The sequence below is a fragment of the Microtus pennsylvanicus genome, chromosome 1 (assembly GCF_037038515.1).
Source record: "Microtus pennsylvanicus isolate mMicPen1 chromosome 1, mMicPen1.hap1, whole genome shotgun sequence".
Classification (NCBI taxonomy): Eukaryota; Metazoa; Chordata; class Mammalia; order Rodentia; family Cricetidae; genus Microtus; species Microtus pennsylvanicus.
The window spans coordinates 23,355,586-23,380,875 of record NC_134579.1 but is presented as its reverse complement, the minus strand read 5'-3'; the positions used below and the strand labels follow the sequence as shown (position 1 = coordinate 23,380,875).

Sequence of the window (25,290 nt, the reverse complement as noted above, 5' to 3'; positions counted from 1 at the left end):
AAGTCATTTCAGGGCATGAATCGAAAGAATAAAATGAGAGGTGTATAAGGCAGCCTTTATACTGTTCTGAGGAACACCTTTCTGCTATGAACACCTATTTGCTAGTCTCTCATATCATGATTTATGTACAGTACTTTAAAACAAAAGATTTTTCTAGCATTTTCTTCTTAGTGTTAGCAAGCAGTAAGGCATCTCATATAAGATTTATTTAAAGATTTTAGAAATAATAGTATCCCTTTTGAATATCTTTATGTCTTCATACATGCAGAAAGTGATTAGCTGGCCATATATATAATATTTTAGAGACACATATGAAATATTCAAAAGGAAAACAAATGAAACAAGTGGGGAAGTTTATTTAAAGATCTCCTACAGCGCCAAGCCAAATCCATTTATAACTATTCACAAGTAATTTACTAACATTTTCAAAGTTAAGTACTTTTGTCTGATCTAAAGTCTTCATTTTATCAGAAACACAGAAATGAATACATAAATGGTGTTGCACAATAATCTGATACTATAGATTAGTTTTAAAAAAAAAGAAGTTTAAACCAAATTTTTATTTTCTTACTGAGGTATACTTTTTAAAATCCAAAGAATGGTATTATTTTGGAATTTTTTTGCAATAGCTGGTTTCTTAAAATTAAATGCCTTTCTCGAAATAATTTAAGTCCTTGGCCTGACATAATAAACTATACAGAGAACCATTAGTAAAGGCTTCAGTTAAGCCGGCTTTAAACCGGTCTCATCTAACACGCTCTTCTGCCAGTTAACTTATTCTTTACTTGTAAATATATAAATTAATAACCTGATAGTTCAGTAATTATCAATATAATTTTATTCTATATGAACACTTAGCTCTGCTTGATTAGATGAAACAGGCACACATGCTTTAGCTGAGAACTTCCTTTTGGCAGCTCTATGTAAAGCAGCAGAGGGGAAACAGCTTCACTCCGGCAACGGTTACACCAGGCTGTTTCCTAGAGACACTTCCTTACTGTCATCTTCAGACGCTACTGGCTGTTTTTGGTAGGGCTAGACATTAATACTGACCAGTTTAGCTTTCCTGACTGTTAGCAAACTACCCCACGATGAACCTGCTCTCAGACTTCAGGCATCGTGGAGATCCTTTAACACATTTTCTAAAATATATGCTCAAAGTAAAAAGATCCAAATTCACAAGAGTATGAAATATTTATAAAAAAAATCATGCATCAGATTGTACAGTCTAGAAATAAGATTCAAATTCAGTAATAAATGTTAGAGCAAAGCTTGCTCTAAATATTTAAGAAAAGCCTTAGATTTCTAGGAGGTCCTAGATCTCAATTGTCCTTTTCTGTTTGTAGAGAGGCAGCAGCCAGGGCTACGGCTGTGACTGGTTGGGCGATTCCATGGAGCTGCATCTTTGCAAGTTTCTTCTGTTCACATTCTGTGACTAAGCGGTTCAGTTCTGCTGCACTGTATCCAATAAGAGTCTTCAAGTCACAAACAAATTTGTATACAAATCTCTTGCCTTGAACTTTACATATCATGTCCCCATCATAATAATACCTTTAAAAGGAGAAACCACATAAGGACATTGTGAAAATGAAGTTTATAAGTCTCATATTTTAGACTTTTCTACAAATAGAAGCCTACAGAGTTCTGTGCCCACCACAACAGTTAATAACATGAAACTTTAAAACACGATTTTAATGACTGTGTTACACATTGATTTAGAAACCACCATAATTACTAAAGAGAAGACAAAAACAAACAAAAAAACAAGTTTTGGAAATGGCAAAAGAATCTAACCAAGGGCTTTTAAGCCCGAAACCAAGTTGCAAAGCCTCGCACCTGGACCTGCTGCCTCTGTGACCACAGGAACATCCTATTTCCTCTAATCCTTCATTCTTCATCTATAAAATGAAGTTAAAACAGTACTTACCCTCACCGCATTGCTGAGTAAAGGAATGATCTTTATAAAGTGCTTAGCACACAATGACTACCACAGCTAAATCTTAATAAAAGTTATGCTAGTAAGAATCCAGATAACAAATTTACAGGTTGAAAAATCCACTTTTCTTTTATGGGCATAGGAGGTCCTTCTGTCTTTGTGTTGCTTTTATTGGTTAATAAAGAAACTGCTTTGGGCCTGTTGATAGGGCAGAACTTAGGCAAGGAAAATTAAATGGAATGCTGGAAGAAGGCAGAATCAGAGAGATGCCATGGACCCGCCGCTGGAGAAAGATGTGTTGAGACTTTGCTGGTAGACCACGACCTCGTGGTGATATACAGATTAATAGAAATGGGTTAAATTAATATGTAAGAATTAGCCAGTAAGAAGTTAGAGCTAATGGGCCAAGTAGTGATTCAATTAACACAGTTTCTGTGTGGTTATTTCAGGGCTAAGCTAGCCAGGTGGCTGGAACGAATAAGCAGCCCCTCCTTGTAACAGTTTTATATAAAATCTAATATATTTAATATAATACAGATATGAACTTTCATTCATTCATACATAAAGAGTCTTTGGGGAAAGATAGTGGCACTATTAGGAGATGTGGCCTTGTTGGAGTAGGTGTGGTCTTATTGAATGAACAGTGTCACTGTGGGGGTGGGCTTTGAGATCTCATATATGCTCAAGATGCCACTCAATATTTGAGACTGCTTTCTGTTGCCTACAAGATGTAGGAGTCTCAGCTCCCTCTCTAGCACCATGTCTGTCTGCACGATGCCATTTCTCACCATGATGATAATGGGCTGAATCCTGAACTATAAGTTAGCCACCCCAATTAAATGCTTTCCTTTATAAAAATTGCCGTGGTCCTTTTGGGAACCTGTTCCTCATACTAGATACCTCACCCAGCCTTGATGCAGAGGGAGGACCAAGATCAACTTGATGTGCCATGCTTTTGTTCAAGCCCATGCATGAGTGAAAGAGTGGATGGGGTGGGGTCGGGGTGGGAGTGGGGCAGGGTGGGTAGGGGATTGGGAATGGGGAGGGGAGGGGGACTGGGAGTGGAGAGGGAGAATAGTGAGGGGAAATGGTCAGCATGTAAAACAAATGAAAAAAAATGTTAATTAGTTAAAATAGGATTTAAAAAATTGCCATGGTCACCATGTTCCTTCACAGTAACAGAAACCCTAACAATTGAAGAGCAGACCCGAGTCCACTCTAGTAGGCTGGTTTACTATACTTTCTATGGAGACAGAAGCACCTGAGTTTATAGCTAATTTGTACAGCAGAGTTTACATCAACAAAGAATTTGAGTCTCAGCTTATAAACTACCAAATTGCTTGTCATGCAGTTTAAAAATACAGGTTTATGACAGACACTTGGGAAAAGGAAAAAATAAAGTGGTTCCCTCCTTCTAGAATGTAATTAGAATGGGTACAATCATCGTTTCGTGTTAAAAGAAAAAAGTGGACACGTGAGCCTATATTGCATTTAATAATCTAGTGTATCATCACAAGGCACCGTACGACAGCATGCGCTGCATCTGTTCACTCCCTACTCATGGCTTCATAGCTATCCCCCTTACCTTCGTGAAACCAGTTTTTATATCTCTTTAAATTTTGAACTATATCACATGAGAGAGACAACACAGAAGTGATTAGAAAAGTATCACTCAGGTCTAATAATAGAGTCTGTCAATACCTAGAGCCTCCTCTGGTCCTTCCCAACCATCCATGCTCTAAAGATTAACCTCAAGCTTGCTCCAAGACACTAATTCCATTGCTCTGCTTTGTATTTTGTTTCTGAAAAGCAGATTCATAAATGCTGTGTTTGCTTTTCCTAGTTTATCAAATTATATTAAGTGAATGCACGCACACTTGCGCGCATGCACGCACACATACATACACACACACACACACATACATGTATATTTTCCATATGGTCCTTTGGACTCAGACCCCTTCCTGAACATCAGGGTATCACCATTTGTGGCAGCCATTCATCTTTAATACTCAAATGTATCACAACTAGCTTCCTCATTCTTCTGCTGGTGGATACATGGGTGAATTCTGACTTAGAATATTAGAGTATGTGTGTGAACATTCAGACATTTCTGTTTGTCATCTACTAAGAAAAGTTACTTAGTAACTTAACAGGGTACATCTCTGGCCAAGGGTGGAAGCACTCCCATAATCTCACTAACTCAAGGTAGTTGAGGTCTTTCTATTTAGAGTATTCATAGTATTTAAGGAAAATAATTCCAATTTTCACTTTGAGATATTCAGATTTATGCAGATGTAAAAGGATAAAACTATGCATATAACAGAAGATAGTATTCATATATTTGATACAATACACACTCAATTTAGTATGTAAATAGCATCTCTGTAGTACAAAGTACAAAAATATTATAGATTAATAATAAGCAGGTTAGTTTTGAACAGGAAACTATATGCTTTGAAATTACATAAAACAAATTATCTTATAATTTTTAAAAAAATCTTTATGTGCCTCAAAATTACCAGTAAACTCTTTAAAAAGTAATTTTTAACATAATGCATAAAAGTTCTAGTTTTAAAAAATTGAGATAGCTCCCAGATGCTGCAGATGCAGAGATGCCTTAGGATCAAACAACTAATCCTCCCACCTGGGGACAGCTTAAGAACTTGTGTGACGAAAGAGAGGTGATACTTGCCATGATCACAAGCCTCTAAATTCTACAAGCTTATATTTCTTGCCATGCTTTCCATGGTAACAGTGCAGGTAAGAGGGACGGATCATAATTACTGGGCCTATATCCCCAATCCTCCAATTAAGTTAGCAGTGAGTTGGGGAGATAATGGATATTCCTCTAGTGGTTAATGAATCTTCTTGGCAACCTGGTCCTTATGACAACTGAGGTCCTGCTCAGCCAATGGAAAAGAGAAGAGTGATTAACAATTATACTGTGGTAGTACAAGGAATTCTACTTGCATGGGAAACAGAATTCAATGCCTATTAAATATAATCTCTCATAGTCAATACTACCCAAAATTACTGTAACAAGCTGTATATGCTTCAAGGATCTGGTTTTATAGGACAGGATATTAATACCACTGTTCTGTGATATGTGGGTTACCAACAAGGAATCAGACTAAGTACATTGACAACAATGTCTGAGTGAGACCTCGACTGCTAATTAGTATCTTCCAAGGAGACACCTGCGACAATTCTATATTCACATGTGTATGAGTGTCAGAAGCTGGCTCTTTTCTCCTACTGTATAAATCCAGAGGGAACTTGGCTGCGCAGGCTTGTGGTGAACACCTTTATCCACAGAGCTATCCATTAACCAACCAAGCACGCATGCACCCCCCCCCCTTTCTTTCTTTTTGGTTTTTTAAGAAGTGTTTCTATGTGTAGTCTTGGCTGTCCTGGAACTCTGAAGACTGGGCTGGCCTTGAATTCACAGATGCACCTACTTCTGCCTTCCAAGAGCTGGGACTAAAGGCGTGCACCACCACTGCTTGGTTCAAATCCACTATCTTAAGAAAAAGGATTTTATTTTTATTACTTAACAGTAATATCAAGAACAAGAAGCTCCATTTTAGGTGAGTCTGCTACTGGGGGAAAACAAATAACATAAATGCTTACCGTAAAGCACGGCTGAGTTTCTCATAGTTCATTGTAGGCTTGTTTTTACGCTGTCCCCATTTTTGCGCAACCAATTCAGGTTGATTTAGCTTAAATTCGCCTTCATCACCAACCCAAGAAATACAGTCTCGAGCATCCTTGTCAGTGAGAAGTTCTAACAAAAACTGCCACAGTTGGATCTGACCATTGTTTCCTAAATCCATAAGCATAAACACAGGTCATCACGTTAGAATCTACCACAAGTCAGAGGAAGTACACAAGTCCTCCGGTTCAATCTGAGCCAAGGCAAAAACAAACTTCTCATTTTAGAACTATTAACTACATACACACTTGCCAGAGAGATAGTCCATATTTACACTTTTATATGTCTACCTTGACAAGTTTTTATAATTTCAATCCATGCAAAAATACCTGTTCTATTTCCAGGTGAGCTTCTATCTTCTCCCGAAATCCTTGGGGACCTCTGCACTTTGGCTGCCTTTGCACTACTGTTTATAACTTTGATTGTAGTTGGTGTAGCAGACTGCACTGATGCTGGGATAATTTGCACAGCTAAAAGGAAAACATATTTTCATTCTATTGTAGGAAATAAAAGTAAATGCAATCAATAAAACTAATGTCCCTCTAATTATGTCAAGAAAAGACTTCAGACATAGGCAGAAAATAAAGTCATACGGTCTCCACTGCAGGAATCTTAACTTAGGAACAGCTAGTCTTCCTTGATCCAAAATAACAACTTAAAATGGCAAAATCATTCTCAAAGTCATAATACATTTGTTTATAAAAATGGTTTCAGGGCTAGAGAGATGACTCAGAGGTTAAGAGCACTAGCTATTCTTCCAAAGGTCATGAGTTCAATTCCCAACAACCACATGGTGCCTCCCAGATACCTATAATGAGATCTGTTGCCCTCTTCTGACATACAGAATGTTGTATACATAATAAATAAATCTTTTTAAAAAATGGTTTCAAAGATGGTGTAAATGGAGACTACTGAAAATTCACATTAATCTATGAGAAGACTATAAATTAACAAGCATGTGAGAAAAGTTGGCACTCATTGGGACTGAAAAGGTAGAAATGGAAGCTGCTGATTTTTCTTAAACTTACTAATCTGGTAACATTTGTGGCATTTTAGATATGCTATTCAGCACTGAAAATGAATGAAACAAGTATCACCAAAGCAACTATCACAATGTCAAACAGTAACTCACCTTATCAAAGACCCACAAGCCCCAAGAATGCACAGAAGATTTAGGGTAGCATAGCTGGTATAAAGGAAAACCTCTGAAAGTGTAGCTGTGAGTAATCAGTTCTCATTTAGAGAGGGAACAACAGGATCTCTAGGAAGCAAACCCAACACCCAGGTCTATTCCTGGTCTACTTGAACTCACGGCTGTAATCAAAGTCTTACATTGAAAAGTGGTGGCACACACCTTTAATCCCAGCACTTGGGAGGCAGAGGCAGAGGCAGGCGGATCTCTGTGAGTTCGAGACCAGCCTGGTCTACAGAGCTAGTTCCAGGACAGGCTCCAAAACCACAGAGAAACCCTGTCTCGAAAAAGCAAAAAAAAAAAAAAAAAAAAGAAAGCAGTATTTTAAACATGGTTAATTCGTAGCACTTGGGAACTAAGGTTTTACTGAAAATTTAACTATTATAAATTTAAGTTAGGTTTATTCAAAAGTGAATTTATAACTGAAAGGTTAGCTATGGTGCTTTATTCCTCTGTGAACCTAAAGGTTGGTCAGAAAGCTATGTTGATATCTTTACCCTGAAGTTAGCTAATAAGGAAGCATTCTTACTGATAAGTGGGGAAATTGTATGGGAATGAGTACTCACGCTGGTCAATTGTAACTATCTCGTTCATCTGTTGTTCTTGGCTTGCCAAAACATCTGAAAAACACACAAAAGAAATTCATTTTCATTTAAAACCAAAAATATAATTCCCAATCCAGTAAAACTGAGTTTAGCAAACACAATTTTTTAAAAAAAAAAAATCCCCATAATAAAACCAAAACCAGTAAGACAAACAATCAAGATATATATTAAACAACTGAAACTTAGCAGGATAACACCAAACTCTCGAGATGTTTTAATTATAACATTCACTTTTGAATAAACCTTCCTTAAATTTATAACATTCCTGAAGTTAAATTTTCAGTAAAACCTTAGTTGTCCTAAATGCTACAAATTAACCATGAGTTCAGTTTATCAGTTCAGTTCCTTAGAGAATTCGAACTAACAGACCTGAACATAATACTCTACAAAACCATTCACTAATCTGTCACTCTTCCCAGATCAAATGCCATTCTTAGCCTGTGACATAAGCACACATCCCAGTTTCCAGCACTTTAGACAACTATGCCGATCATAATTATGCCTGTCTGTTGAAACTGAACCTGTCAGTGATCATTCTGAGACTGAGTGAGTTCTAAGATTGGGTCCCCAAGAAGATTCTAAAGGATGTACTGCCAGGGTAGAATCTGAGATACAAGAGCAAAGAAGGGCTGGGAGACTAAGACAAGGTCTGGAGCCTACTCACCAGGTGGAATTTTCTTTGGGACTCATAAGTTTCAGGGATTAATTATTTAGGACTAACTTCAGAGAGACAGGGGTTTAGATCTTAGTAATCACCACTGCTTAGGTAACATTTTGACCCCGATATTCTTCCCAGCTAAGTGAGATCTCATACAGCACACAAGGCTGTAGTTAAAGAAAGCTTTTTAAGACGCACACTACAAAGTTAACTTTTTGGAAAATTGAGTATTATATTTTTTTTCAGACCTCTAGTTCTGAACATTCTACCTCAGAACTATTTATTCTCTCTTAAAAGCTTTGTGGTAGATTTTTCCTCAGTACTTTAAAAGATTCAATGAAGAAAAGTGCTATTAAAACTGAAATTATTCCATCTGTTACTAAATGAACAAAAGTGGCTCAGCCTTAAAGGAGACATCAGAAAGGAGCCATTAGACAGCCTGGAAACTTGCTTCCAAAACCTTCCTTCTCAGACTTGAGTTTGATATTGTTTTTAAGAGACTCTCAAGACAGAAAGCAGAATACACAAAGTGACAGGTTTTTGAATGCTTAATCTAATAAAGACGTGTGAATACAATATTTCCTCTAAAGTTCCCCAAATCTTGGCCATGCATGAAGGAAACAGAATGTTTAGAAGCAAAGTCCTGGGGGACATGGGCGGCTTATGAGGAAACATTAGACCCTAAGGGTACAAAGCTGAAGCAGTTCCTTTCCCTTAAGACCATAGTCTTTGGCGACAAGACAGATGTTCACATCAAAAGCATGCTGAAGAATTTATATTCTGAAACATTTTTCTATCTTCACCAAATATAACAGAATCTGAAAGAAATTTTAACTTGGGAACTGCATTCAAGAGGGCCAAGTGGTGTGACCAAGGCACAAAAGGAGTCCTCTCTCTTTAGACAGCGTCACAAGAGATCTCTAAGGCTGGCGAGGCGGCAGGCTGCTCAGCAGCAGTTCTGTCCCAGGAAACACTACCTTTCCGAATAAACTATAGGCCTTTCTTCTTTCTGCTCAGTTGGGAAGTAATCCAAGAACATTTAAAAACTACAGATAATCTGTCAGAAACAGCCTTATAGATCATCGTACCCATTCTGTAACTAGGCCTTAGATTCAAAAACCAAATGCCATTTCCTTACAAGAGCAGAGCAAAGATCCATGCTGGACAAGCAAGCAATTCTATGAGATATTTATTGAGGCTGTACAACTCTAGTGCAGAGCTTCTCTGAGAAAACTCATTCTACTGTATGGAAAAAGAAGGATAAAAAGACTCTTGCCTCCTGACTAGGAAAAGCAAGTGAGTAATAACTTTTCAGTTTGAGAAACAGCAGGTGAATCAAAATGTGACAAGCACAAGAATGCTATCTGGGAGAGACTATGAAAACCACAACTTCAGAAGAGACTACTTTACGAATTCCAACAAGAAAATGTTTGAATGAACATGATTCTGGTGAGACTATGAAAGCACAACCAAGACATTCAACTGACTCGTGTATAAGAACTGAAGCTGGTAATAACCCTATACACTCAATGGATATACAATCTCTCTCTCTCTCTCTCTCTCTCTTTTTTTTTTTTTTTTTTTTTGGTTTTTCGAGACAGGGTTTCTCTGTGGCTTTGGAGCCTGTCCTGGAACTAGCTCTGTAGACCAGGCTGGTCTCGAACTCACAGAGATCCGCCTGCCTCTGCCTCCAGAGTGCTGGGATTAAAGGCGTGCGCCACCACCGCCTGGCAGATATACAATCTCTTAATAGTACTTAAAAACCATCTACGAGATTCCACTTAAGAGGCAACAAGCAGAGGTTCTTTCCAGAGCTCATCTCTTACTCAATATCAGAGTGACCCTTGGGTGAAAACGCTAACCATCAAACTGTGGTGTAAGACTCTCTTTCCCTACCAGTATAGCAGAACAAAGTAGGAGTCATGGCATTTCCATCCTAATGTCAACAAAAAGAACAGCATCTATCCACTTAAAAACTGAAAACTAAGAGCGGTCTGACTAACATTACTGATAGAAAAAACAGTGAGGGAGGTGGGCTGCTAAGATTGTTTTAAGAGATACCGTAGAAGTCATTAACATATGGGATGGATTAAACAAAAAGTTCACATTTATTTGAACTCTTTAGTCAGCCAGGCAGTTTCCAAGTTTTCCTCATAGTCCCTTAATCATAACCTCCGTGGGAAACTGCAACAAGAGGTTCCTGCATTAGGGCTAGCCTAATAATTAGGGTTAGCACACAGTAACACCTGTCTCAAAAAGAAAAACAAAAAGAGAGACCTTGGAATAAGGTATAAGCCTGAGTTAGAGTCTTAGTTTGGACAATCCCTAGAGGTTCAACACTCTGTAGGGATCTTACAGCCTCAGTCTCACACAGAAAAACTAAAAAAATCAGGAAAGTAATACTTTATGGCGTTACTATAGGAATTGAGATAAAGAAACTCTTCACACTACTTGCAACAATAAATGTCAATTACTATAGCACATGTTTGCTTATTAACAATTAATAAAGTAAAAACATAGTTACAAAAAAATAAAATTAAGCTTTAGTTACAATGCAAATAGATAATAAGTCTAATTTTATACATTTTCGAAGAAGCTCCAGATGACTCCAGAGAATTTCTCCCCGAGGGACCCGCTGAAAAAAATCTTCTTGGTTGAGACTACATAATTCTCTTCCCGAAATGTTGAGTGTGGTGAGGTCTATATCAGTCATGCTGAACTCCTTCATTACCCAAACTACCCAATGCAGGACTTGGTCTGTGGACCACTGTATAGGATCTAGAAAGAAAAATATTACCTTTAGCCTAGTTCCATCTTAGATAAATTTACAGTTCATTTCTCAATACACATATATACACATATGAAATCCAGACAGATGTTTTTCCCAAGTGAAGCAAACTGAAGAACAACTTTTATGCTGATGCTGCATTTTCTCCTTAACTTTTTCCCAAGTTCTCGATCTGTTTCCAAAGGAGTCACTTGGTTCTGTATCAGTTAGTCTGGAATTTTATCACAAAAACCAAACTATAAAATTGTTCTCTGGTGGGCCAGATGACAACTGAAGTATATTATCTTGGAGATAATGGAGGGTACTGACCAAGCTCAAAATATTATTTTGTAGCACTATATAGTTTGGTGTCTTAAAAAAAATTAAATGGGATCCTAAGGAGCTGTCGTCACTCTTCAAATTGCGCACAATGCACCCCTTCTCTATCCCTTCCAATAAAAGATTAGCTACCTTGGTGGCACTTATGATATGATATTCAGTTGCTTCCCCATTGGCAACAAGGCTGTAACTCCAAAGACTGTGTCTGGTAAATCTGACTTCACTGTCTATACAGTGCCTTGAATAGATATTTGTTGACTTTACACAAAGAATACCCAAATTATTTCATCTTTTTTGCTACTTTTGTATTTATAAGCTAACTGAATTTACAAACAGAAGAAAAAGATTGCCAGTACATGCAAAGACTATGTCACTATATCTCTGGCACCTAATAGAAAATGTTATCTGTGGGAACTTGATGCTGAGTTGATTTTGGCACTGGCATTCATGTTTGAAGATGACTACCTACTCAAATAACAGTGTTCGCCCAATAAAAGTTATTCAGTAAGAAAATATATGAAGTAATAATAAGATTTTTTTCAAGGAACAATCTATAGTAAATATAAACAGGATTGAAAGCAAGAAGAGAAGTATAGAAAGATGGGAATAAAGTTTGATTTCTCTGAATATACAAAGAGACACAAAAAGCAACTCAGGGTAAAACCAGACGCCTATAAATAAATCCTCACAAAAACCAAACAGCAATACCCAGGAGACAAAATATCTACCACCAAGTCCATAATATACACGGATGAAGACAAATCCATTTTTATAAGATACTGGTGTGGTGGAACACTCTTGAAAACCCAACTGTTACAGAGACTTGAGGGCAGCCGAGCCAACAGTCAGCTCTCATCTCAGGTTAAAAAAAATGCAGAAGAATGCAGAAAAAATCATGGAAAAGAATGCAGAGGGAAGCAAAATGGCACGACTCATTCTGAGCACAGGAAGTCTGAATTCAGACAAGAAGCAGTCACTGGAAGCACAGTAGGCCAAAAAATAAAAAACAAAAACAAAGGCTAAAGAAGAGTTTTCCAAATGCAGCACCAGCTGAATGCAGGGTCCAGGGAGGGAATGAGAACAAAAGTGAGAAGCACAGGGCCAGACAACAAGGAAATGCACAGAGAAGGCGCAGGTGAAAGGAGATTAGGAAGGAAGAAATAAAAGAAAAAAAAAAAAGAACAAAACAGACAATGAGCGTGGTAGTGCAGACCTATAAACCTGGTTACCTGGGAGCTTGAGGCAGGAGGATCATTCACAGTTCAAGGCCAGCGTGGGCAATTTAAGACTGAGGACACAGCTCAATGGTAGAGTGCTTGTCAAGCATCCAGGAATCGATGAGTTCAAGCTCCATTATTGTCAAAAAAGAGAAGGGAAGGAAAGAAAAAGGGCGGGAGCTGGGATGAGGGACGATGAAGGAATGGGATATATAAGGCAACAAACGAGCTGAGAGAGCAAATGTTCAGCCCTGGAATGTCACCTCAGAACAACATAAGATGGCGGAGTTAGCCAAGTTACCCTAACCATACATCCCTTTAAAATATTTAAGAAAGCAAGCTCATTTTATGTAAAATTTTACAGGAAACTATCAAGATAAGTAAGGCAAAGTAAACAGTTTCTCTTGTTTTCCTCAAACACTATCAGGACACCCAGTTTCATCTACTGAACTGGCTGTCTATTTGTCTTTTCTCTCAATGGTAACAGTGAAGTGAGAGAGAAGCCATTTTTAAAGATGCACAAGCACAGCAACCCAGACACAGCCAGAGAGCGGGAGGGAGGTTAGGTCTTAGACACAGTAAGCTGGGCAATAACCAACCCAGACACAGCCAGAGAGCGGGAGGGAGGTTAGGTCTTAGACACAGTAAGCTGGGCAATAACCAACCGACTCAGTATAGAGAAACTATGACCAAACATGGCTGCGCCAGGATAAAGTAAGAATTCCTCCCTTCAAAACTTGTACTGCTCACGTTGTGCTAACTCCAGGCAGCAAGAAAGGCAGGACAGGGGGAACTCATTTAATGTATATGGTGGGATTATTCTTTTAAGAATATACATTACAACCCGGCAGTGGTGGTACACATCTTTAATCCCAGCACTTGGGAGGCAGAGACAGGTGAATCTTTATGAGCTCGAGGCCAGCCTGGTCTACAAGAGCTAGTTCTAGGACAGGCTCCAAAGCTACAGAGAAACCCTGTAGAAAGAAAGAAAGAAAGAAAGAAAGAAAGGAAGGAAGGAAGGAAGGAAGGAAGGAAGGAAGGAAGGAAGGAAGGAAGGAAGGAAGGAAGGAAGGGAGGGAGAGAGAGAGACAGAAAACACGTTACAACGAATACATACTAATGCATACCACAATGAAGGAAAAGACTCTCACCATAATCAAACCAAGATAAACACCAGACACAAAGAGCAGATAAAAAAGATACAATAATCAAAACTTGAATTAAGGGGCCTCTAAATGCTTTATATGGCAACAATGACGGAATGGGGTCATCAAACACAAAAGTGAAATTGTCAACAGTAATGTACTATACACTACCATAAGCAGATCTGAGTAAAATAAGAATTGTTTGAAAGTGTAAAGCCAAAAATCTTCTTCTTCTTCTTCTTTTTTTTTTTTTTGTTTTTGTTTTTGTTTTTTGAGACAGGGTTTCTCTGTGGTTTTGGAGCCTGTCCTGGAACTAGCTCTTGTAGACCAGGCTGGTCTCGAACTCACAGAGATCCACCTGCCTCTGCCTCCCCCAAGTGCTGGGATTAAAGGTGTGCGCCACCACCGCCAAAAATCTTAAGGAACCCTTTCTAGAGAATCTATAAACAGAATGAAAGATGGGAGTAAAATACGCTGAAGCTACAAAAACAGGAAATGGAGGACTCTGCACTACACTGGAAAAAGGCTAAGACAACAGCTCTGAAGATATGGAGACTGCTTCCAGACAGACATGAGAACGAGAACTAATGGCTAATCAAAATAGGAGAAAGACTGTCTTGATATGTACATAAGCTTACGTAACTACAGACTATAGAGGCTGAGCAGGAAGGCCACTTCAAGGACAAGGACAAGCTGGGCTAGATGGTGAACTCTAGGATAGCCTGGGCTAGAATGAGACTGTCTTATAAACAAACAATCCTGAACTTAGGAACCCTAAAAGCTGTCTAACAAGGTTCTACAACAAATGAGCAGTCCTAAGATAACTAGACTAACTTAGCCGAAAGTTACAAAGCAGTTTGTAAAAACAGAAAGTGAAGCCAAGTGCCTGAAATTCCAGTAAATGGATAGGCTTAGGCTGGATGACCACAAGCTAAAGTGCATATAGGCGACGTAGGAAGACTTTATCTCAAAGAACACAATAAAGCAAACCATATACACACCACACACCAGCCAAGTCACCAAAATGAAAGAGAGCAAACTCTGCTGTACACAGAAGCCAGATAATTCTCATTCACTACAAGGTGCATTAGTGATGAAGAAAAACAGTAAAGTACAAAGCAGGACTGCTGTCAGGAAGGCTGGACAGAACTGGCTTCTGAGAAGCTTTTCTTTCTATCTATCAGACCTGTGAGAGAAGTTAAACAAAGGAGTTTACCAATGTGGAGAAGACAGCTATGGAACTGGACAGACAGCCAGTTAAGACACAATCTTTAATACTTTTCTTGTGTGAATATTATTTATATTTAAGAATTTACATATATGTTATTGAATGTTGGTATAGGGCAAAAACATGACTTTTTAAAAATTACTTTAAAAAAAGAATACAAACCTAGCTATCATTTCAATATCCATATTTCATAAAGGAAAAATACATATTTGAATTTGTTTTTTATTATTTTAATATTTTGTATAGCCCATCTCTTTGACAGATTTCTAACTTGTATACAATTATTAATTTCATCTTCAGATTAGCTTAATGGGCAATTCTAAGAAATATTCACATATACAACCACCTGAATTAAGATAGTTGCTGTCAAGATAGAAAACTACTTTATATTAATGTGAACTTTAAGGGATTTCCCAATGTGGGTCAGTAATTCAAAGAGGTTTAAAATAGCTATAAATAGTTAATTATATCCCAGTGATGATTAGAATTAATAAATTTGTCAGGGAACTGCATGTAGATAAAGAAAGAGAAGTTTGAAATGATAGTTTTCTGAGAAAATGCTACTCATTTGTAAGATTGCTATGGTATTTTGAATGTAACTGAATGTGTGTGTGTCAGCGGTATCCCTGAATGGAACAGAGAAGCCAGTACGTGAAGCTGTGAGGTTGAAGCCTGGGTTGCCGTGGACTGAACCTCTGAACTGTAACCTTGCACCTCAATTAAGTGTTTTCCTTTGTAGGAGTTGCCATGGTCGGGTGTCCCTTCACAGCAAAAGACACCCTAAGACAGTTGCCTAGTAGGTAAAAATTTCATGACGAAGAATCTCATCAAAGACGATCTCAAGTATTTTAAATGTACTTTTAAGTAAATGATATTCTTGGTAGGACTTGCGCCACAGCGAATCAATCATCATGCTACCTATGGTCATCTTCATGTATTACTTCCCATAACTGAAGATGTCTTGTGGAAAATACAGCAAATGCCGCAAAAAAACTCTATTCAGAGCATTCCCTTCTCAGCATTTCCTCTCATGTGATTCCTAACTCGCTAGCAAAAAGGTCAGAAAAAAAAATCCACACTAGCTTCCACATGCCAAAAGTAAATTTCTACATGTCACAGTAAGGAACTGCCTCCACTCCTCAGGGATACCAAATTCCCCAGACTCTAAGACCCCTACAAAAGAGTGCAGCATTTACTTATAAAGGATGTATATGAACACAGGTAACTTCAATCATGTCTAAATAAAATACCTAATGCAATGTGAATACTGTTAAGTTGTTCTACTGTTGAGGGAACAGTGGTAAGGGCACACTACCAACTCTTCAATTGTACTAACTGTATAATTTGCCTCCCCAATGTTTTTCTTCTATATTGCCTCAAAAAAATTCTAATGAATGTTCTCTATTTCTCAGTTGTTGCCTATCTAACTTAAACCCATCTGAACAATAATTCTATGATTATCAAACTGATGCTACTCCATAGTTTTGACTTTCTCAAAAGAATCTCAAGGGTCTTAACACCTAATAACTCTCCCTAAATAGCAGTGATATCATATAGTTATTTCCCTGTCTTCAGCTGTACATTGATAAGGGTTTATTTTGGAGACAGGATCTTGCTAGGCAGGCCTGGCTGGCCCAGAACTCAAAGAGATCTGCCTGCCTCTGCCACTGGAGTGCTAAGATTAAAGATGTGTGCCGTTGTACCTGGCATCATTAATGTTTTCTTGTTTTCCTTCTCCTTCCCTTGCCCTACAGGTTGTCTTGGAACCAATAATAATGTGTTCTTGTCCATACTGTTCCAAAGACTTTCATTTTTATGTTTTTAAAAACAAACCGATCCCGAGAGTTTGTGCTCTTAAAACTATGTTAAGGCTACACTAATATGATTACATACTTTATTTCAAAATCAAGTGCTATCAACACCCCCCACCCAAGACATCATTGTATCAGACATCTCTACTTCCTCCAAAAGACTTTCAAGGTATGCCTAGCTGTTAGGAATCTAGTTTAAATGTCAAGTGCTTGCCTAGCTAGAAGCTAGGCCAGTCCTATACAGGGTTCGGGGTGTCAAAGGCATGCTATGTTCTTGCATATCATCATTAGCCCAGAATTTACCACAGTGCCTGGTAAACAGTATCATTCCATTGTAATGAAGATGTAACCAATTTGTATAAAAACTATTGCCCTAGTCATTCAAGCTCTCAAAGTTAGGTCAGTACTTGAATATCCTCTCTCCATTTTTACACTCTGCCAACCTTATCACTGTTTTCACCCATCTCTTCCTTTTTACTACAAAATAAACCACATAATCTATGCTAATCTGAACCACATTACTACTGTAAAATGACAAAAATATGTTCTTGTTTTCTCTCAGTCACAATGTGCCTTATGGGACATCTAGGCAATATTTGTTTTTTTTAGTTTTCCCTTTCGCTGACCAAAACCAGTTCTACGATGTCAGAAATAACTCTTGATATGATATGGCCTAAGTACCTTTAGTTCATCCAAGTCTAAGCTTTGTTTTGAATGTATCCTGTTTGTATAGTTTCTCAGAATATGCTCCCTCCCATTTTCTTCAGAGCACTCTGATCCCTGTGACATTCTTGTTTGCGTTCTGAGAAAGGTCATGCTACGTAAGCCTAAACTCACCCTGAATCCGTGAACTGCTTCAACTCCACTTGTCATTCCTCCAAACGGCCAGGTTATCCCTTTGAGGCTCTAAACACACGCTGTGTTTCTATTAGTCACTGACAGGTTAAACTTCCTATGGCAGTCACCTTTTTAATTTATCTTCTTTCTCTTCACTACACTGTGAACATGCTATAGGCAGAATTTCTTCTAATAATTCTTTGTATTCCAAGCAATCAGCATACCATTTGTCTACCATGTGTTCAGTATGTTACAGCTCAAAACTAAATAGATACATAAAAATCAATAATCTTTCTAAAATATCTACATTACAGAATATTCTATCTTACCCAAGTGGCATTTTCTCCATCTAACTGAACTGTTACGGCACCCAACCGCCAGTTGTCTCATTACCATAGGGGATCCCGAGGCGCTCCTGCTCTTTCCTGTAGCCTTCCAGCGCAGCAGCCCATCTCGTCACTTGCTCTGAGGTTTCATCAGAAATAGTTGTGATATGCTTGGTGCCATCTAGAGTTATCACTTGAGCTTCTTCAACGAGATGTGCCTCTGCTTCTGCATGGTGGGCATCTGGATCAATGACCACTTCAACCGTTTCCGCAGTTTTAACAATTTCAAGAATGTTTAGCTTTGGCTCAATTCCTAACAGTGGATAGAAAAAAAATACAAATTTAAATAAAACCACAAGACACAAAGAGCTAAAAGTAAAGTTTACTTTTCCAAATTAGAGTAAAAATGATGTTCCTAAAATAATAAGAAACTGAAAAGATCCTTATTTCTAAATACAACTCAACAGAAACAGTACCATTTTAGTAATTATAATGTGATTACACAGAAGAATGCTTGAGCACTGTTTTACTGCCATGCTGGCGATCAAACACAGGGTCTCACACATAAGAGGGAAGTACTCTGACACTGAGTTGTATCCCCAGTCTAGGATCAGAAGCTGATAATATATTTAGAGATCGAAAATAATCATGTCCAAAATTTATCCTGAAATGTTGAAAAATAAAAAAGTGTGCTTGAAGAAAAAAAAAAAAGAGCACATGCAATAAAATTTAACATCTAGTGTTCTAAGGCTTAGCAATAATTCACACCTAAGCACACACACTTGTAAATGTTACCAACATATACCACATGGTGCCTCTTCTTACAAGAGTAATAAAGAAAAAAAGACGAAGGTACTGACAAGAATTTAAAACAAATAGAAACTAGAGAGTGCAAAGGAGGAGCTACATATTCTTCAAGATTTTACAAACTTTCTAAGAGAGTTAAAAATCAGAGACTCTGTCCTCTTTCTCTCTTAAACAAACAGGACCTCATGAAGCCTAGCCTAGCAACAAATTCACTACAAAGTTTAGGAGAAGTTCAAATTCCTATCCCCTGCTTCTGCCTTCCAAGTGTCTGGACGACAAATTGACTGTGCTTGGTCATCTGCCTTCTTTTGACTTTATTGCTCGTAGGGTTGTGTGTGTGTGTGTACAGGTGTGTAAGTACAGGTATGCTTATGCACATGAAAGGCAGCGTTGATGTGGGGCGTCTTCTATCTTTCTCCACCTTATTTTTTGAGTCAGGATATTTCAGTGAGCCTGACCCTCACCAATTCATTTTGACTGGAAAGTTAGCCAGCCGCAAAGGTTTTCTTTTTTCTGTTCCCCAACACTGCCATCACAGGTAAGAACTACTGTGTCCACTTTTACACAATGCTGGGATCTTGACTCAGTTCTTCATGCTCACTCACAAGCACTTTACAGACTGAGCCATCTCCTCAGCCCTTGTCTTTCATCCTAAACATCCTGCCGACTTTGTTCAATTAACTTCACATCAATTAACCCAAATCCTAAAGATATTCAAGCCCTATTATTATTAAGAACTGTAGTTCCTTTGGAAAGGACAGAAACAAAGTTGAAGTGATTATCACTATGGAGACTCCTCCAGTGGAGATTTACTCAGGCAAAAACTTAAAGCTATTTCAGAAATCAGAATTATGTTTAGAAATTATACCCTAAGAACAATGGTATACAACTAACTGTACGTGAGATAAATAGTATTTATTAAAAATAAAATGAAATGTTAAGGGCAGGAGTGGGGTGAATATGATAAAAATAAAATGAAATTCTCAAAGAGTAAAAATGTTAGTAGTCAGGAGGTGATGGCGCACGCCTTTAAGCCCAGCACTGGGGAGGCAGACGGATCTTTTATTAAGCCATCAGAGAAACATGAGCTCAATTTGTAAATACCTGCCAATAAAGTAACTCACCTTGGTAAGAAATTACCTGTACACTAAGCTGTACAGTTCCATCTGTTTTGACGCCTTGGTCGAATAAACTTCGCTCAGGATCCAGCTAAAAACACGGATAAGAGAGTAAGCAAGATTATTTTAGCTTAATCATTAGATAAGTTACTATCTATGGTTTAGTATAAAGCAGTGTACCAAACAGAATAATTCCTGAGCATACTAATCAAATTATAAGAATGCATTTAATTATCAAAGATGCATACCATTTATTTGCTAAAACTAAAAATATTTTCACCTCTGAACAAGTGGAAGCCAGCAAAAACCCACCAAGTTAATTTTTCTATTCTGGTGGGGCTGAGGACTAACTAGTCAGGGAGGGCCTCATGTGCCAAGCAGACATTCTGCAGCCATTCCCTACTGCTGCAAAATTATTTTAAGTGGAAGTTTTCTATGGGAGCTGCAATCTCAGCTGGGATCTTAAATAAAACCAACAGGCAATTCTTCATTCTGCAAATGCATTTAAAGTACAAGATAACGCAATGTTTATCAGAAAAGGAAGGATATTAATTAGTGGCTGACAATTATCTAAGTTTACTAACATATTCATGCCGTATCTACCTTGTAACCAATGCCACATACTAAAACTTAGGATTTACTCTGAAGTCTCTGACCACAAAGTTAATAAAATTAAAGGATTCACGACCGAATACTGGATCTACTTTGGTCATAATTCCTTATCCTTGGAACACTGGCACTCTTTTCCCTTCATATCTCCTTCTAATGAATGCATTTCCTTCCATGGCTTATTAAGAAAATAAAAATAATCTTGACCTCTGATATTGTATCACTATCTTAGAACAGACTTCCATCGTTAAGTACCTTATGTGTTTAGATGTGTCTGCACATACGTTGCTGAACACATCTAAGAGTAAAATTGTCCTTTTACTCTTAATATCAAGAATTCAGTCATGTTACAATCACAATTTTACAATATCTTATACATAAAACCTATAGTATTAAGTGGACTTTATATCCAATTTTAACAGGAACAACAAACATATAACACATTGGATTGGCTACATATGGCAGTTTCTACTCCTTAATGTAAATCTTTCCTAGACACTGAAGTCTTGTCTGGACACACTAGCATTATCCTCTAGAAGCTATAGTCTATGTATCTTGAAGTTAGCGCTCAGGTCCAGAATATGGCAGCACACTAAGATAAGGACAAAAAGGGACACAGCTCCAGCATGATTGTTTGTGCAACATATTCTTCAAAGAAGTACATCTCAGTGATTGCTCCTGTAACTTTTAAGTTGGCATTTATCTGACGACGCCAAGGCTTTCCCAGAAGTAGCAGGTACTAATGCCAAATGCATGTTTGCACTGAAGGGGAACAGAAGCTGCCAGGCTCACATTCTTTGTTCAGCTGAAGAAATGTGTTAGTAGGGTGTGAAAAGCCTATAGACACAAGCAGCTCGAGTTAATGATATGATTCACACATCCATTTATCCAGAAAATGCTTATTGGGAAACTATGATAAAATAGGTACTTTGTAGGCCATATTTCATTATGTGGCCAAGTATTCTATCATTGCAGATATAACTAATAAAATGGTGATTTTTAATGATAGTTGGGATCATTTGGAAGTGTTTTACAAGTGTTTAACTCAATGTATTCTATCCTTATAGCTCTTGCTCAGACTTTTAGTGACTACTTTGAATTCTGAATTTATGTATTGAAAACTCTATTTTAAACATTTACTTTTATGATACTTATAAACACACACTCATGCATGTGAGCGTTATGTAGGAACAATTCCTTGAAATAGAACTGTTGGGCATTTCATACTTCTAATAAGATACTAAATGTCAATTGCTTTCAAAATACCATATTCATTTATCTTCTCATTACTAAGAAGAAAATTTAACATGTTCTTATAAGTGCATACAACCATTGGCGCTAATTTTAGAAGAGCAATATCTAATTACCATTAACATTTACTATACACATATTAAAAGAAAAAGGTTAAAATATCGTTAATAGCAACTAGTGCATAAATTCTATTAACACATTTCAAACTTAGTACCAGAGCCAATGCAAACGCAGTTGATGTGGGATTCCCCTCTGTATGCTGTGAATACCAGTGATTAATAAAGGAACTGGCTTGGCCTGTTGATAGGGTAGAACAGAGCTAGGTGGGGAAAACTAAACTGAATGGTGGGAAAAAGAAGGCAGTGTCAAGAGAAACCATGTAGCCCTGCTAGAGACAGATGCTGGAACTTTATCCCGTAAACCACAGCCTCATAAAGATACACAGATTAATGGAGAAAGGTTAATTTAAGATATGAGCTCGTCAGAGACACGCTTAAGTTACTGGCCAAACAGTATTGCAAATAATATGGTTTCTGTGTGATTATTTTGGGCTGAGCAGTCAGGAAACAAACAAGCGGCCTTCCTACTATAGGCAAAACAAACAGTTTAGTCAATGGACCTCCTCCTATAGAAGTCAAGTCACCCAGCACAGACTGCAGTGCTTCCCATTACTCCATTTTTATATTGATTTTATTTCAGACTTAGGAAAGTAAAAAGGAACAAATGACTTATTATTCAATTTTATTACTCAATCCTTTAAATTTCAGATACAGGAAATTTTATGAAAGAATTTTCATTTCTAAATGCTCAAAAATATAAAATCATAGATTTAGTCTACTTATCAATATCCATAGAGATGAACCTTACCTGAATATCTTGCAGGCAAATTTCATGAGCGTCCAAAGAACACTGCAGTCTCGGTTCTAGTAGTTTCTTTAAATTGCCTATTGGTTCATTGATGTCTATGGCCTGGCTTATACATTCAGCTGGTGTGTAGGTCTGTTCCACAATGCTAAATATTAATGGAGATGAAGGTTAATAATTACATTATCCTGATGTAAAGGTAACACTATGCTCAAAACAAAATTAATACCAAAACACACACAGTCTTTGAAATTCTTGTCTATGTTCTGTACTAGTTTCTTCTTTAATGCTGTTAGACTAATGTTGTTGATGTGAACACTAATCTCATAGCTAATTTGAAACTTAAAGCACTCCTGAAGACATGTTTAGTCATGCATACAAATATGTGCCAGCACATAAGTATTAGGTGTATACTATCTATACAGAAGTGTACACCTTTATATTACATCTCAAGTTATTTTCAAGATTTAAGGCCTAAAAACATGGTAATACACTATGCCCTTAAAATCTGTAAAGCTTATCGGGAAGGTGGCACTAGCCTGTAATCATAACACTTAGGATAGTAGAGGCAAGAGAATCAGTTCACGGCCATTCTCCAGCCTTAGTTCTACAGAGAAATATAAACCAGCCTGGGCTATATGAGACCCTATGTCAAAAACCAAAACAAAATGAAACAACAATAAAATCAAAACTTTGTACATCATTTCTACTAATCAATTTCCTTCCTGATATAATCTAGTAAATATAAATTGTTAAGGTGTGACAATATAAATACTTCCAATTTGATTTGAATACCAGCTATTGGGTTTTTGAGACACAGTTTCTCTTCATAGCCCTAGCGGTCCTGAACTCACTATATAGACCAAGCTGGCCTAGAATTCATGGAGACCTACCTGTCTCTCTGCCTTCTGAGTGCTTAGATTAAAGGCTTGCAATGCCACTGCCCAGTTAAGCCTTACTTAGCTCTTTTGCCCTGTTATTTCACAATTCAAATAGGTTTAAAGCCTTGACAAGCAGTTGCACACCTCTTGTAAATGCTTAGAGGGAAAAGAGAAGACTGAGAAAGTAGTATTTACTGAATTAAACTTCACAACATATTTGCTTTAAATATGATTTAAATAAAAATCTCTTTACAGTTATTAAAATATGTATCAAAAGTAAGTATGAAGCAGCAGCTGGACATGAGTTGGTTCTGAGCACCCACTTCAGGTGGCTCTCACCTCAATGTTGGCTAGCTGCATGGTCAGCTGATGCTTTTGCCTCTGCTGGTACCTGAATTCACCTACATATACTCACTAAGACACATAACTAAAACATACCTAATTAAAAATAAAAATAAAGCCAGGTGGTGTTGGCATACACCTTAAATCCGAGCGCTCAGGAGGCAGAGACAGGTCGATCTCTATGAGTTCAAGGCCAGCCTGGTCTACAGAGTGAGTTCCAGGACAGGCTCTAAAGCCACATAGAAATCCCGTCTCGAAAAATCAAAAAATAAATAAAAAGGTAAAAATTTTTATTAAAATACAGCACAGCTGAATGACTAGGGATGACTCAATAGGCTAGCACTTGCTGTATAGGTCAAGGATCAGCGTTTGCATCCTCTGAACTCATGTAAAGTCAGACATGGTAGCCCACACCTCAGCAGTGCTCCTACGGTAAGATGGGAGACAAGGCAGGAAAATCTTAGGCTCACAGGCCAGTTGGGTGAGACTAGGCAGCAGCAAACACAAGAGCTCTGTTTAAACAAGCTGGATACTGAGGACCCACACCTGAGGCTGACCTCTGACTTCCACATGCATGCTGTGGCATGTAGGCATCCACATTCAAAACACAAACACGCATAAATGTGTGAGTGTACACACATACATAAACAATTTATTATTTTATTTTTACTAATATTAGGATATACATACAAAGTAAATATATACATTTGTTCTTAAAATATTTAAAATTTACAAAACAGAACCATTCATGATTAAAAACAATATTATTTCAAAGTAACAGTATATTTTTACTATTGGTCAATGTAATGAATGTTCTGTTGATTAAGAGAACACTTTGGGCATATTTTTTGGCTATTAAGCACAGAAACCTGTCCTTTTTAGTAACAATGATTTTTAAAAGATTCAAATGTTACTTTAAAGCAGATTATAAAATTTCACTTTTATGAATACTGAGTATTAAGTTCTCCAAAGTTTCCTGTTGTAAAGTTACAAACCTTGGGAATCTAAAAATCTTAATATGCAGTTTCTTTTGAAGGAATGTGGTTGATCATACATTACTGTTTCTCAATCCCAGCAATGGCCTCCATGTTAGCCACATGGTAACAGCTAGTCTCCCACCCAGACACATGCAAAGGGCCTGTGATAAATACTACAGGCTCTATGAAGCATTTGGAGGTGTCTGAGTGCATAGAAAAAGACATGCTAGACTCCAATTTTGTAGCTCCTTCCAACCTGAACAAGGGTTGAGCTGAGTGACCAAACGCTACAAGGTTTCTTAGGCTGAGTTATGTAAAAGGCACCATGGCTTCTACCTTGGTCCCCTCAGCCTAGCTGAAAAGGCATAGAGAAAGCCTCACTGGACACACGGACATTTCCTTCCCACAACAGCAAGAGTGATCTTTTGGCATATACTATAGCTTCAGATCACTCTCAGGTGACTGCAGACCACACTGACAAATTTAACTATTTGAGTCAAAGCCACCCAGCTAGGCTGATCCCCAGCTCCTGACTCTCTGAAACACTCATCAGTAATAAAATAAGAGAATCACTTATTCTGCTGCAGAAAGGACAAATAAATGGAATGCTCTTTTCAGCACTGATGTTTAAATGTTAGCTATCTTCTCAGCTCAGCACCCTCTAG

The 25,290-nt window shown here is 37.7% G+C and overlaps 1 protein-coding gene across 3 annotated transcripts in view; it reads right to left on the bottom strand.

Moving 5' to 3' along the window:
- Nucleotides 1–336: 336 nt before the first annotated feature.
- The window catches only part of Gabpa (GA binding protein transcription factor subunit alpha), a 29,213-nt gene continuing 4,259 nt past the window's right edge, over nt 337–25,290 (bottom strand). For 2 of the 3 annotated variants that reach the window (XM_075959133.1, XM_075959095.1), the window contains exons 3-10: nt 22,429–22,573; nt 19,708–19,792; nt 17,844–18,089; nt 10,690–10,884; nt 7,410–7,463; nt 5,981–6,121; nt 5,570–5,762; nt 337–1,551 (exon numbers count right to left, since the gene is read on the bottom strand). In XM_075959133.1, coding sequence (XP_075815248.1) covers nt 1,323–1,551; nt 5,570–5,762; nt 5,981–6,121; nt 7,410–7,463; nt 10,690–10,884; nt 17,844–18,089; nt 19,708–19,792; nt 22,429–22,573 — 1,288 coding nt within the window. In that variant the 3' untranslated portion in view covers nt 337–1,322. The remainder of the gene's footprint in view (nt 1,552–5,569; nt 5,763–5,980; nt 6,122–7,409; nt 7,464–10,689; nt 10,885–17,843; nt 18,090–19,707; nt 19,793–22,428; nt 22,574–25,290) is intronic. The other variant, XM_075959152.1, reaches the window with a different exon arrangement.